Source organism: Melospiza georgiana, chromosome 8, assembly GCF_028018845.1.
Source record: "Melospiza georgiana isolate bMelGeo1 chromosome 8, bMelGeo1.pri, whole genome shotgun sequence".
Lineage (NCBI taxonomy): Eukaryota > Metazoa > Chordata > Aves > Passeriformes > Passerellidae > Melospiza > Melospiza georgiana.
Genome location: NC_080437.1, coordinates 23,530,437 through 23,542,421, shown reverse-complemented (window position 1 = coordinate 23,542,421; position 11,985 = coordinate 23,530,437). Strand labels below are relative to the sequence as shown.

At 61.6% G+C, this 11,985-nt stretch overlaps 2 protein-coding genes across 2 annotated transcripts; one reads left to right on the top strand and one right to left on the bottom strand.

Moving 5' to 3' along the window:
- Positions 1-118: 118 nt before the first annotated feature.
- MORN4 (MORN repeat containing 4) lies at positions 119-3,699 on the bottom strand. The gene is made up of 5 exons (XM_058029172.1): positions 3,626-3,699; positions 1,891-1,988; positions 1,650-1,764; positions 1,455-1,564; positions 119-1,340 (listed from the first exon to the last, which is right to left on the bottom strand). The coding sequence occupies exons 2-5, from the start codon at positions 1,955-1,957 to the stop codon at positions 1,192-1,194; spliced, it is 441 nt and encodes a 146-aa protein (XP_057885155.1). The 5' UTR covers positions 1,958-1,988; positions 3,626-3,699; the 3' UTR covers positions 119-1,191.
- Positions 3,700-4,243: 544 nt separating this feature from the next.
- Positions 4,244-11,608, top strand: PI4K2A (phosphatidylinositol 4-kinase type 2 alpha). Its single transcript, XM_058028989.1, has 9 exons — positions 4,244-4,639; positions 7,215-7,415; positions 7,655-7,786; positions 7,871-8,024; positions 8,614-8,675; positions 9,102-9,201; positions 9,459-9,592; positions 9,883-9,942; positions 10,066-11,608. Exons 1-9 carry the CDS (start codon positions 4,244-4,246, stop codon positions 10,225-10,227), a joined length of 1,401 nt encoding a protein of 466 aa, XP_057884972.1. The 3' UTR covers positions 10,228-11,608.
- The last annotated feature ends 377 nt before the right edge of the window (positions 11,609-11,985 follow it).

Below are 11,985 nucleotides of genomic sequence, written 5' to 3'. Positions count from 1 at the left end.
GATCTTTGTGCCATGAATAAACCTGCAGTCGCCTCTTTGTGTCTGCAGTCCCTTCTGTGCAAGGCGCCCATCCCATCCCTGCTCCCAGCAAAAAAGACATGGCACAGGTGTTTGGCAACATGGTTTACTCAGCTGAGGCCCGTGCAGGCAGCAGCACAAGGCAGGGTCACAGCAAGGCACGGGGCCCGGTGTGGGCAGAGGCTGGCAGGGAGGCACAGCCCCTGCACTGGGCAGTGAGGGCTGCCGGGAGCCCAGTGCCACAGCCAGCCAGACCACACTGGGGGTGAAGGTGAGCATGCAGTGGGGAGGTGAAGGACGCTTGTGGGGGCAAAATGGGGAACTGTGTGCCCCCTGCCTGCCCCGTCACCATACCTCTATCCCCGCTCTGCCCAGGCCTCCTGCTCCAGCCCTGGCACTCCATGCAGCCCCGCTCAGTCCTCACTCCAGGCTCCAGCTGACCCTTCTCCTTGCTCACCATTGCTGCCATCCTCACCAGCGTGCAGCAGATGCACCAGGCTGTGCATTCCCCAGTCGCTCTTGGTGGGGATGTGCTGCTGGTGTCCCCAAGGCAGTGGGTGGATGGGTGGATTGGCACAGGGATGAGGGGAACACAGCCCATTGGCTGGCCTGAGAGCAGGCTGGGTTCTTTGGGGACACAGTGTCACCGTAGCCTGGGCATGCAGGGGGATGGCCAGTCACCCTGAGTTGAGGGTGCAGGCCACAGCATGCCCGGGGTGCCCATCCTGCCTCCAGGACCAGGGCAACAAAATGAGCCAGGAGCTGCCCCTCTGGGGGCACGTGGTTCAGTCAGCAGCTTCCAGCCAAGGCACCCTGGCAGTGGGGTCAGGGACCAGCCTCTACCCCCCTGCTCCATCCTCTGCAGCTGGCTAGCAGCTGTAGTGGTCCACAGTCTTCCTGGGGGAAGAGGGGCCAAGCCCCTGCCACCCTGTCCTTCTGCTGCTCCAGCAGGTGCCAGGGCTACAGCCAGAAAGAGAAGGCACCACGGCTGCCCCAGGGCACTTGGGTGGAGAGCGGAGGGTCCCATCCCCTCCAGCAGCAGGGGTTTGGCAGGAAGACGCTTGGAGGGGATGAAGGGCAGGGAGGCACCCAGCAGTGCCACATCCCTTCTCTAGGGCCAGCCAGTGCCCAAGCAGGGGGTCCCTGCTCTGGTGGGAGGGGATGCAGGCACCCTCACGCTGTCAGGCTGTGGGCAGACTTGGAGGCGCCCTGGGCCCTCTGGATGATGGCCGTGCACTTCTCCCGCCGCAGCAGCTTGTTGTTCTCAAAGAATCCCTCATTGCGGGGCACGCCGTGCGAGCCATCAGGGAAGGTCAGGAGACCTGGGGAGGAGAGGGAAGGGCTGGGAGTGAAGAGGCAGGGAGCTGCACCCACCGGGATGGGGCCAGGGAGGTGCTGGAAGGGGCAGAGCTGAGCAGGGGCCGTGCAGCACTCACCGAAGCCGTACACGCGCCCGCCTTTGAACTCGCCCTCGAAGGTCATGTTGTCACAGCGGGTGAAGACCCCGACGCCATTGAACTTGCCCTGCACAAACTCCCCCTCGTACCTGTGTGGGAGGCTCTCCTGAGGCAGCAGCTCCCCACGGCAAGGGGGAATGCCCGGGGAGGTGCACGCGGGAGCGCCGTGCCCACCTGGAGCCGTCGGAGAAGGTGAGCACGCCGCAGCCGTGGAAGAGCCCGTTCTCAAAGTGCCCCACGTAGGCAGTGCCATCAGCAAACGTCAGCTGCCCGATGCCGTGCCTGCGACCTGGGTGAGAGCAGAAATGGGCAGCACTGGCCAGAGTGAGACCTGCCCCAGTGTGGAGCTGGGCAGAGATGTGGGCTTTGCTATCGCCCAGCACAGGTGGCACCATTCCCTCCTGCCACATCTCACCTTCTTTCCACTCGCCACGGTACTCCTCCCCGTTGGAGTAGGTGAAGGAGCCTTTGGTGAGGGTCATGGCAACAGCCTCCGGCACAGCAGGACAAGAGCTGGCAGGGAGAGGCACAGAGAGCTGCTGGGCAGGGAGAGCAGCTCAGCTCACCCAGAGCCCTTGCATCCCTTGCCTGCCTGCTCTGGGGACAGCTCTCTCTGCTAGGGCACAGCACAGATGAGGAGGTGAGCACAGCTGCCCTGCCCAGGCTCTGAAACCCCAGCCGCCAGGTTCGGGTTGCTGCCCGCCCCACTGCAGGGCTCAGGGAGATGTGAGCCCACGGGGGTCACAGCCCTGTGAAATGTGAGTGAGTGGCAGGAGGAGGAGTATGTCATGAACTGGCTGCCTCCGTCATGGCACTCCAGCAGAACCCCAGAGGTGCAGGCTCAGACCAGAAGCCATTATGAGCTTTGCTGAGGCAGTTCCAGACAGAAACAAGCATTTCGGAGAGGAGATGGATTTGCTGGATTGCGTTCAGGGGAGTATCTCAGGAGAGGGAACAGAGAGCTTGTGGAGTTTCCAGATTCAGCATCACGAATGGGCAGACCCGGTTTACCCCCAGGGATGACAGGACACTCCTTCCAAGAGGGACAGCACAGACAGGATCCTGGGGCTTCAGGGCTTGGCTCAGCTACCCAGGCTTTGCAAACCTGCCTGCCAACAGCAAGCATCCCCTGAAGCCCTGCACACCTCGCAGAGCCCTACTACGCAGCACAGCTCTCGCCAGCACACAGGGAAGGCACCAGAACGGAGACAGCCCCGCAGGTGGGCTGGGCGCTGCCTCTCCAGCAGCTGCCGGTGCAGCTGAGGCAGAGCCAGAGATGGGAAGGGGCTCCCAGCATCCAGGCGGGGTCTATCCGCTCACAGCCGGCGGCACATCACCCAAAAGGTGGGTACTGAACCACATGAACCAGCAGGACGTGGCAAAACAGCAGCAAAACAGGAACTTGCCAGGGCTTTGTGTCAGAGAAATGGCCCCAGCCCAGGCGAGCAGCGACTGAACAGTGCTCTCTGCTGATGGGAGGCACCGGGAGCGCACCGCCGGCTCCCGCCCTGCAGCCTGCCCAGCCGCGCCGGGCGCAGGAGAGGGTGCTGCGGCGGGCTGTGACACGGCCAGCACGGCCTGTGACACTTCAGCCGGAGGACAGCGCCCCAGGAGCACTCCAGCCTGCCCAGGAGCCGGGCCCGCCCGCGCTGGGCTCCCGGTACCCGGAGCCTGCCCCGCGTACCGCGCCCGCCGCAGGGAGGGGCGGCGCGCCCCGCACAGCCCAAATCGCACAGCGGCCGAGGGGGCACGACCCCGTTGCACCACACCACACATCCCCGGGCCGAGGCACGGACATCCCGCCCGCGCCACGGACCCACGGGGGATGCGCGCACACCCCGCCTGGGCAGCGTGTCCGGGGGCGTGACCGCGCCCACGGGCGATGTACCCACATCCCGGTGTACCGATACCCCGTCGTGTCTCTGTTCCTGTGAGCGATCACCCACACCCCGGTGTGTCCGTGCACCCACACCCCGCCGTGTCCGTGCACCACGGCTGATGCACCCGCACCCCGGTGTGTTCATGCACCCACGGCTGGTACACGCACGCCCCATCAGCGGGACGTGCGTGGCGATGCTCACGGCCCCGGTGCATGTCCAGGAGCGGGGCGAGCGGGGCGGGCGGCGCAGGAACCCGCGGCCCGCGCTCACCTGGCTCCGCGCCGTCCGCCTACGCCGCTGCCCAGCAGGTCCCGCCGAGGGGCGGCGGCCGCCACCGCCCCTGCCAGCACCCGCCCCGCCGGGCGGTGCCGCGCCGCCAGCGTCCATCCCCACTCGCCGTTGGCTGTTTCCATGGCAACCGCTAGCAACGCGGCTGCTCATTGGCCAGCTGCGCAGCACGCCCTCGCCGGCCGCCATCTTTTGTGGGGAAAGAAGCTCGCCGCCGTGGGCGTGGCTGCAGAGGGGCAGCGCCCCCGCCCTGCCGCCATCTTTGTGAAGGGCAGCAATGGGCACGGCCACTCCAGAGCGTCCATCTTTGTGTAGGGCACTGGCGCCAGCCGCCTCGGCGGGGGTGTACCGGGGGCGAAGACACCATGGCCTCCCCGAACGAACGGTTCGAGGCGCGAGAGGTTCCGACATAGCCCCAGCGGTATCATGTGTGCAGCGGCGCCCGCGGCTCCGGCCGCAGCGGCCGGGCTGGGCGTGACGCGACGTGGGGCGGAGCAGCCAATGGGGTGCGGCGGGGGGCGGAGCAGCCCCTGGGCCGCCGTGACGCGGTCGGAACCGGAAGCGGCGGCAGCGGTACGGCGGGGCCGGGCGGGCGGCGCGATGGACGAGACGAGCCCGCTGGTGTCGCCGGAGAGGGCGCAGGGCCCCGACTACGGGCTGCCGGGGGGTGCCGTGCGCGCCCTCCCGCCCGCTGCGCCCCCGCCGCCCTCCCCTCCCGGCTCCCCCGGTGGCCGCGACCGCGAGCGGCAGCCGCTGCTGGAGCGCGGGGCGCGGGGCCCGGCGGCGGCGCAGGCCCAGGCGCAGGCCCAGGCGGCGGCGGCGGCGGCAGCGGCGGCGGCAGCGGCGGCCGCGCAGCGGGAGCGCAACGACTTCCCCGAGGATCCCGAGTTTGCCGACGTGGTGCGGCGGGCTGAGCTGGCCAGCGAGCGCGGCATCTTCCCCGAGCGCATCTCGCAGGGCTCCAGCGGCAGCTACTTCGTGAAGGACCCGCAGGGGGTGAGCTGGGCCCGGCCCCGCGCGGCCGACCCCGGGGTGGTGGTGCCGCCCCCGTAGCTCCGGAGGCCCGTGGGCTGAGCGGCACCGGCCGGGAGCGGGACGCTGGGAGGGCTGCTAGGAGAGACCGGAGCAGGTGTGAGCCTCCCCGGGGAGAAGTACAGCGGGAGCAGCAGCGAGAGTGCGGGGCAGCAGTGTCCAAGTGCTGATCGAACCTCTTCTGCGGCTTTGTGCCCAAAGAGGAAGGGTCACCCCCTCCCACAGGCCCGTGCATCGGCATCTGAACACAGTGACTCCAGCCCCAGGGCTGTGACTGTGGGCTGAGCTGGTTTTGGCCTGTTGTTTGAACTGAGTGAGATGTCTTCTCTGTGGCTGCGTGGTTGGTATAGTGGAGACAGAGTCCTTGGCATGTGGCTGGTCCCTTATAGACGTGGTGGGCTGTGTGGCAGCCGTCTTTGTGCCACTGACTGGATGAGTGTGCAGCAAAGGCTGGCTTGTCTTGTGACCTGCTGCTCCCTGCCCAATTACTTGAGCTCTTGCTGTTTCCTGTGGCTCCCTTGCCACGTGTGTGCTGGGCTGCTTCCAGGGAATCAGGAGTGAGCTCTGTGGTCTCTGATGTGTCCTAGTTTTCCCTCTCTGGGTGAAAGCCGGCTCCTGGAAGCTGTTGCAGGCAGTTCCCAGCTCAGCTGATGGTGTGTGTGGAAATACTCGTTTGTGCCACAGGCCAGCTCCCTCCTATTGCCCAATGTGAGACCTGGAGTGGGCAGCCAGATGAGCTACTTGGGGATTGCAGGCTGGAGGCTGCCTAGCTGTAGGAGACCCAAGCTCAAGGATGGCTGCTGGAGCATGAGTGTGAGAAGTCAGAGTCTGTGTACTGCTGGTGCTGTCAGCTGGCAGGTCCCCCAGATTATCCTGCTGCCAGCAAATGTGGTGTGTGACTGGTTGCTGTGATTGCTGCCCAGGGTTACCAAAAACATCCCACTGCTGGCACGGGAGAGTGTGCAGCATGTAGATATTGTGAGCAGCAGGAGGAAGATATTGGGGGGAGGGGGAAACTTTCTTCTTTGATTATTTCCCTTGAGGCTACTGAGGCCTGAGCCGTTCCTGGGCTGTGCTGCCCAGCCCCAGTGGTTATGATCACCCTGCTGCCAGCTGCTCCCCTGAGCTGGCTGGGCTCTCTCTGCCTTGCTGCTGGCACCAGGCAGACCTGTTTTCCCTGTCAGTGCTGCTCTCGGCACGGCTCTGTCTGGAAAGGGATGCTGTGCTGCCAGGCCTCTACTGTCTGCTTCCATGCTGTCCCTGCCTGCCTGGGCCTTGTTCTGCTGGACTGGTTCCATGGAGCCCAGGGCTTCATGCTGCCAGAGCTCCTGACAGGCCTCTTTGTGGGCTTACATCCAAGCATGGATATATTGGATATGTTGACAGTCGTGTGACAGCCGTGTGGGGCTGGTGTGGGGATTGCCTTCCTGCCTGCCTAGGGCAAGTGGGGCTCCACCATGTGATCTGGACATGGCTGAAGTGATCCTCTTCCCTCAAACCCTCCCTTTCTGTCTTCTGGTGGACAGAGCCTTGGCTCTGCTTGCTCTGGCCTGGCTTTTGGCCCCTGAGATTGCATTAAGGTTCCCTGCTGGAGCACTGCGACTCATGTTCTACTTCCACATTCTGGCAGGAGCTCAGCTTGGGGAAGTGATGCCCACTCAGGCCAGGGCTAGCAGTGGCCATGGGGAGAAGGCCTGGTTGCATGTGATGCTGAGTCACTCCAGAGCAAGGACTGCCATCCCCCAGGGATGCCTGACTTGTGGGGACAGGTGGCCTTGCTCCTGTCCCAGCCCTTCTCTCGTCTGTGTGCCATGGCAGTGCTGGCTCAGTGGTGGTGCAGTGCCCTGCACAAGGCTTCTGTGCCCTCTGCACAGGGGGACACCTACACTGCTGTCCCCACTGCTGGGTTGGTGTGTGTGTGAGGCTGGCTTGAGGGGCTGGGAGTGCTGCTGGTACCAGCTGGTGGCCAGTTTGGGGCTGCCTGTGCCCTCTTGTCCACAGTGTATCCAGAGAGTCAGTCCTTCTGCTGGACTCCCCAGCACAGAGCCTTGGCTCCTCAGGGGTCCTGCAGGTGCTCAGCTGTTATGGTCTTTTTCCTCTGGTCACTTTGGGATCAGCTCTGTTCAGTGGATTTTTGAGCCAGGGCAGGGATTGCTGTCCTGTCCCTTTCCTGTGTGAACATAATGACCAACGATGAGCAGTAGCTCTCCCCCGCCATGCAAAGGTCACTGGGATGAGACTGATGTGTTTACCAGGAGACTGCATCATCATTGGTGTTTTTTGGGACTCCTGTTGGGTATAAAGGTCTCTGGGCAGCACTCTGCTCTTGTGGGATGGGATACTGGCTGGAGAGGGCTTCTTCCCAGCTCTGGCTACCTCCTTCCTGGGAGCTGTGGAGTTTTGCCTGATCCCAGGAGGCTGGTTATTATCCTAATGAGGGGCAGTTCTGGACCTGTTCCTTAGTATCCCTGCTGTGGGCTGAGAAAAGTGTCCCAGCTCTGCCAGTTCCTGGACTCAGCCTCTTTTCTCCCACTCACAGAAAATCATTGGCGTCTTCAAGCCCAAGAATGAGGAGCCCTATGGGCAGCTGAACCCCAAGTGGACCAAGTGGCTGCAGAAGTTGTGCTGCCCATGCTGCTTTGGGAGAGACTGCCTTGTCCTGAACCAGGGCTACCTGTCAGAGGCAGGTGCCAGCCTGGTAGACCAGAAACTGGAACTCAACATTGTTCCCCGCACAAAGGTGAGGGAACAGCTGCTGGGAGCTTCTTCTGGGGAGGCTTTTGTGTGCTTCCACACAGCTCTGCTTGCACCTTATCTTGTGTCACTGCTGGCCTAGAGACTGAGTGCTCTAGAGTAGGACTGTCCCTGCTCAAACCTTGGGGATCCTTGTGCTGGGCAGAGCTCTGGGAAATGCTGTGTCTTTTGGGGCAATCCTGTGATTTGCCAGAGGCCCCTCTGACTGTGCTCATGTCCCTGCAGGTGGTGTATCTGGCCAGTGAGACCTTTAACTACAGTGCCATTGACAGGGTGAAGTCCCGAGGAAAGAGGCTGGCCCTGGAGAAGGTGCCGAAGGTTGGCCAGCGCTTCAACCGCATTGGTCTGCCACCCAAGGTAGGGCTGCCAGCCTCCATGCCTGCCTGTTAGCACCTCCCTGGCCTCCGTGGCCTTGTGTAATGCAGCCTGTCCTTGCCTCAGGTGGGCTCCTTCCAGCTCTTTGTGGAAGGCTACAAGGATGCAGACTACTGGCTGCGGCGCTTTGAGGCCGAGCCGCTCCCGGAGAACACAAACCGGCAGCTGCTGCTGCAGTTCGAGCGGCTGGTGGTGCTGGACTACATCATCAGGAACACGGGTAGGACCAGCTGCCTGCCATGGATGCTGCTGCTCCTTCGTGTCCTACCATGCTGGAGAAGGGGGAGGGAGATAGGGTCTCCATGGCTTTTCTCTGCACCTGAAACTCCTCTCCCCTCAGCTGCTGCCAGGTGACATCTGCCTCTAGGCAGAGTGCAGCTGCTGGGCTGCTCACCACCTGAGGCTCTGGCTGCTGGCCAGTTTACTGGCAGATCTGTATCTACCGTGGTGCTCAGGTGAAAGTTTGCCAACGGTGAGGATCCAGGGACATCCAGAAATCCAGCACCTAACAGTGCCCCTGTATATCCCATTTCACACCGTGTTTCTGAGTTTCTGCTAGGCTGGAAGGGATTGAGGTTGCACTCTGGGACTTGCAGGCTGACCTTTCTCTTGGGAGCTGGCACTTCTAGGGCTGTCTGTGAGGGGCTTGATGTGGCTTCCCAAACTTGCCTGCAGCAAGTTTAAGGGTTCTGGGAGTTTGGGCCTAAAATGTGTCTGTCTCACTTTTGGGTCAGGGGAGGAATAGTCTTCTGCCCAGCCTGATGCAGGGAGGCCCTGGTGGTGACACAGCTGGTTTTATCTCCCTGCAGATCGGGGCAATGACAACTGGCTCATCAAGTATGACTGTCCCCTGGACAGCGCGGGCGTGCGGGTGAGTGGCTGCTCCTGGGCAGGGGCCACACAGGGACTCTGCTTCTGGAAGCTGCCAGCTTGGCAGGCAGGATGGGAATTTCCCATCTGCTTTGGGTTTCCAAGTGTGTTGAGGCCTTATCTTGTCTCCTGGGCCTTTTGTTACCATTTGTGTTGGTGACTTGTGGCCTAGTGGGACTTTGTGAGGATGCAGCTGAACTCTGTGGGGGAAACTGGTGTTGCTGGACCGTGGAGTGAGGCCTGGGGGGGAAGCAGCCTTGTCCCCCTTCCCACCCAAAGCAGTCTTTGGCTTCCTGTGGTTAAGGTGCCGTGCTACAGGCAAGAGGCTGCTGTGCCTCTGTGGTAGCCAGGGTGGGGCTGCAGGGAGTAGGAGAAGGACTGTTCCTGCTGGGAGGACTTCCTTGTGACATGCTTCGCTTCCTTCCAGGACAGCGACTGGGTGGTGGTGAAGGAGCCCATCATCAAGCTGGCTGCTATAGACAATGGTTTGGCCTTTCCCTTGAAACACCCGGACTCCTGGAGAGCATGTGAGTCCCCCAGGCTATGCCAAGGCACCATGGCAAGCTGCACAACTCCATGCTTGGGCATCCTTTCCAAGGATTGTAGAGGAGCGGGCTAGGGCTGTGCCTCTGCAACTTGTGGGTTCATGGGCAGCTCCTCAGCAGAGACTGTAGAAGGCAGATGCTGGACCCTGTGTCCCAGATGCAGGGAAGCTGGCACCCAGGGGCAAGTGGCACCATGCATTGCATTCCCCAGTTCTAATGTCTCCTACTTACTTCCACAGATCCGTTCTACTGGGCATGGCTGCCCCAGGCCAAAATCCCCTTTTCACAGGAGATCAAGGACCTGATTCTTCCCAAGATTTCAGACCCCAACTTTGTCAAGGACCTGGAGGAAGATCTGTATGAGCTCTTCAAGGTGAGCTGGAGGAGTGGGTGAAGATGATGTGGGAGGAGGAAAAGCGGGAGTCGTATTGGGGAACTCCCTGTCAAGGTTGCAGGGACAGAGGTGGTCAAGCTCCTCACAGTGTTTCTAGGCTGAGACACAGCAGGGTTATCCTTCTGCCAGAAGCTGAAGATTCAATGTGGGAGAAGCAGAAAACCCATGGGACAGGACAGGGGGTATGGCTTACTTGGGGAATAGGCATCTTGTTGACTGCATGAAGCAGTGGGTGGATCTCATTGTGTTCTTTGCTGTCTCTCTTGCAGAAAGACCCTGGCTTTGACAGGGGACAGTTTCACAAGCAGATTGCTGTCATGAGAGGTCAGGTAAGCTGTGCATAGGGAAGACAGATGGAGGAGGTGGGAAGCCTTGTCCTGCCTTTGCCTGGAGTGGATGCTCCCTGTTGCTCAGGCAGGGCAGCTCAGGCATTGCTCTGTTGTGCCATACAGATCCTGAACCTGACTCAGGCGTTGAAGGATGGGAAGAGCCCACTGCACCTGGTTCAGATGCCGCCCGTGATTGTGGAAACAGCGCGCTCCCACCAGCGCTCCGCCAGTGAGTCCTACACGCAGAGCTTCCAGAGCCGGAAGCCTTTCTTCTCGTGGTGGTAGCTGCGGGAGCCGTGGGCAGGGCTTGGCCACCTCGGACTAGCACGGCGAGAGGAGCTGGGCCACTGCTGCCTCCTGTGGCTGGGACTCGACCTTCAGGGTAGAGCGAGCAGATGCGACTGGAGGAACCTGCAGCTGAACTGGAGGAGCCAGGCAGATTGGGCACGGTCCCTCCCCAGCTCCATTGGAGCTTGGTGCCCTGCCTGGGGCAGGGGCCAGGAGGAGGTGTGGGAATCTACCAGGAACTGTGGCATGGCTGGGACCCTGCTCCTGCCTCTGTTCCTTGGCCTGCATGCGGTTCTGAGCACCCCTGCTTGGGGCTGGGATGAACGGGCTACCTGAGCCAGGATCCGTCCAGCCCTTTATACCAGCCACTGGCCCTTCTTTTCCCCACCATGCCAGCTGCCAGGCTGGGAAGGCCTTTAGCAGGTGATACCCCCTCCATTTCCCTGAGGGTGTGCTGTACTCCTCCACTGTCCCTCCAGTGCCCCAACCCCGTGCACGCTGCTTTCCTCAGGGGGAGTTCCTGCTGCCCACTGGCATAGCGGGGACCACAATGAGTGGCTGTTCTCTGGCTAGAGGCTCGAGGAGGGGACATAAGAGGGACAACACAGGGGACTGGCTTGGATGCAGTTAGACACTAAGGCAAAAAAAGTGCTGGCTTGTCCATGTGAAGAGCAGGTGGCTTTGCAGAGCTCTCCCATGGGAGCTCTCCCCTTTTGCCCCAGTCCATTTCTCCTGCCTGGGCTCCATAGCTGCTCTCGCTTGACTTTCTTTCCTCTCCCAGCAAGCTCCCTGGCTGCTGTGCAGCCAGCATGGTGCCAGCCTTGTCTGTGCCTAGGGACCCTCTGAGGAGCAGGGGTTGCCAGGGAAGGGCTGGAGGGGCTCTTCTGCCACATGGGTGGGAGCACTGGGGGACCAGCATGGGCTCCTGGCTGCCCTGGAGCTGACAATCTCGCAGGCCTGCTGTGGGTGGGGAGGCGGGGAGCCCCTCTTACCAGCAGCTGCTGAGCTTGTGTTGTATAAAACAGCACCAGGGCTGCTGCCTGCACCTGCTTGCCTTGAGCTGTGACTTCTCAGGCTGCTGGGGAAAGTCAGTGTTGGGTCTTGCTGTTCTGTTAGCCCACCTTTGGGGAGTGAGAAGGATGAAGGCAGGTGAACATGGAAGGCATAGCAGCTGCCTTGTCTCCTGCAATGGGGAGGGGACTCAGCACTGGCTGTGTAAGCACAGAGGGGGCAGCAGTGGAGATCCCAACTCCCCAGCCGGGCCCAGCTGCATTTGACTGACCCAAAATGTATTGTTCTAATGCACTGTAGAAATGTATGTAATGTATTTAAACCATGCAACGATCTGAATAACAGAGCTGCCATTCAGCTGGCTACATCTGTGCCTCTGCAGCACCCTAGAGCAGGTCGGGGCTCCTCGGCCCATGGCTGGTATCCATGTGTACCTGCACAGGGATGCACTGGCTGCCTGCAGCTGCTGGAGCTGCTGCAGGACAGAGTTCCTTTCCTGTCTGCTCATGCTGGACATTGAAGGCAAGCAGCTGCCCAGGCTGTCTCTTGGCATCCTGTGTCTGCAGATGCTGCTCCAGTCTCTCCTGGGCCCAGTGGCTCTTGGAGAAGGAGCTCTGGAGGCTGGAGATGAGGCTGCCCAGCTGCTGCTTCTTCTCCTCGAAGTGGCCACATTCAGACTGCAAGGCTGCTTCCTGTAGCTGCTTCTCCTCCTTCAGCCACAGGACCATGGCCTGGAGTTTTGTT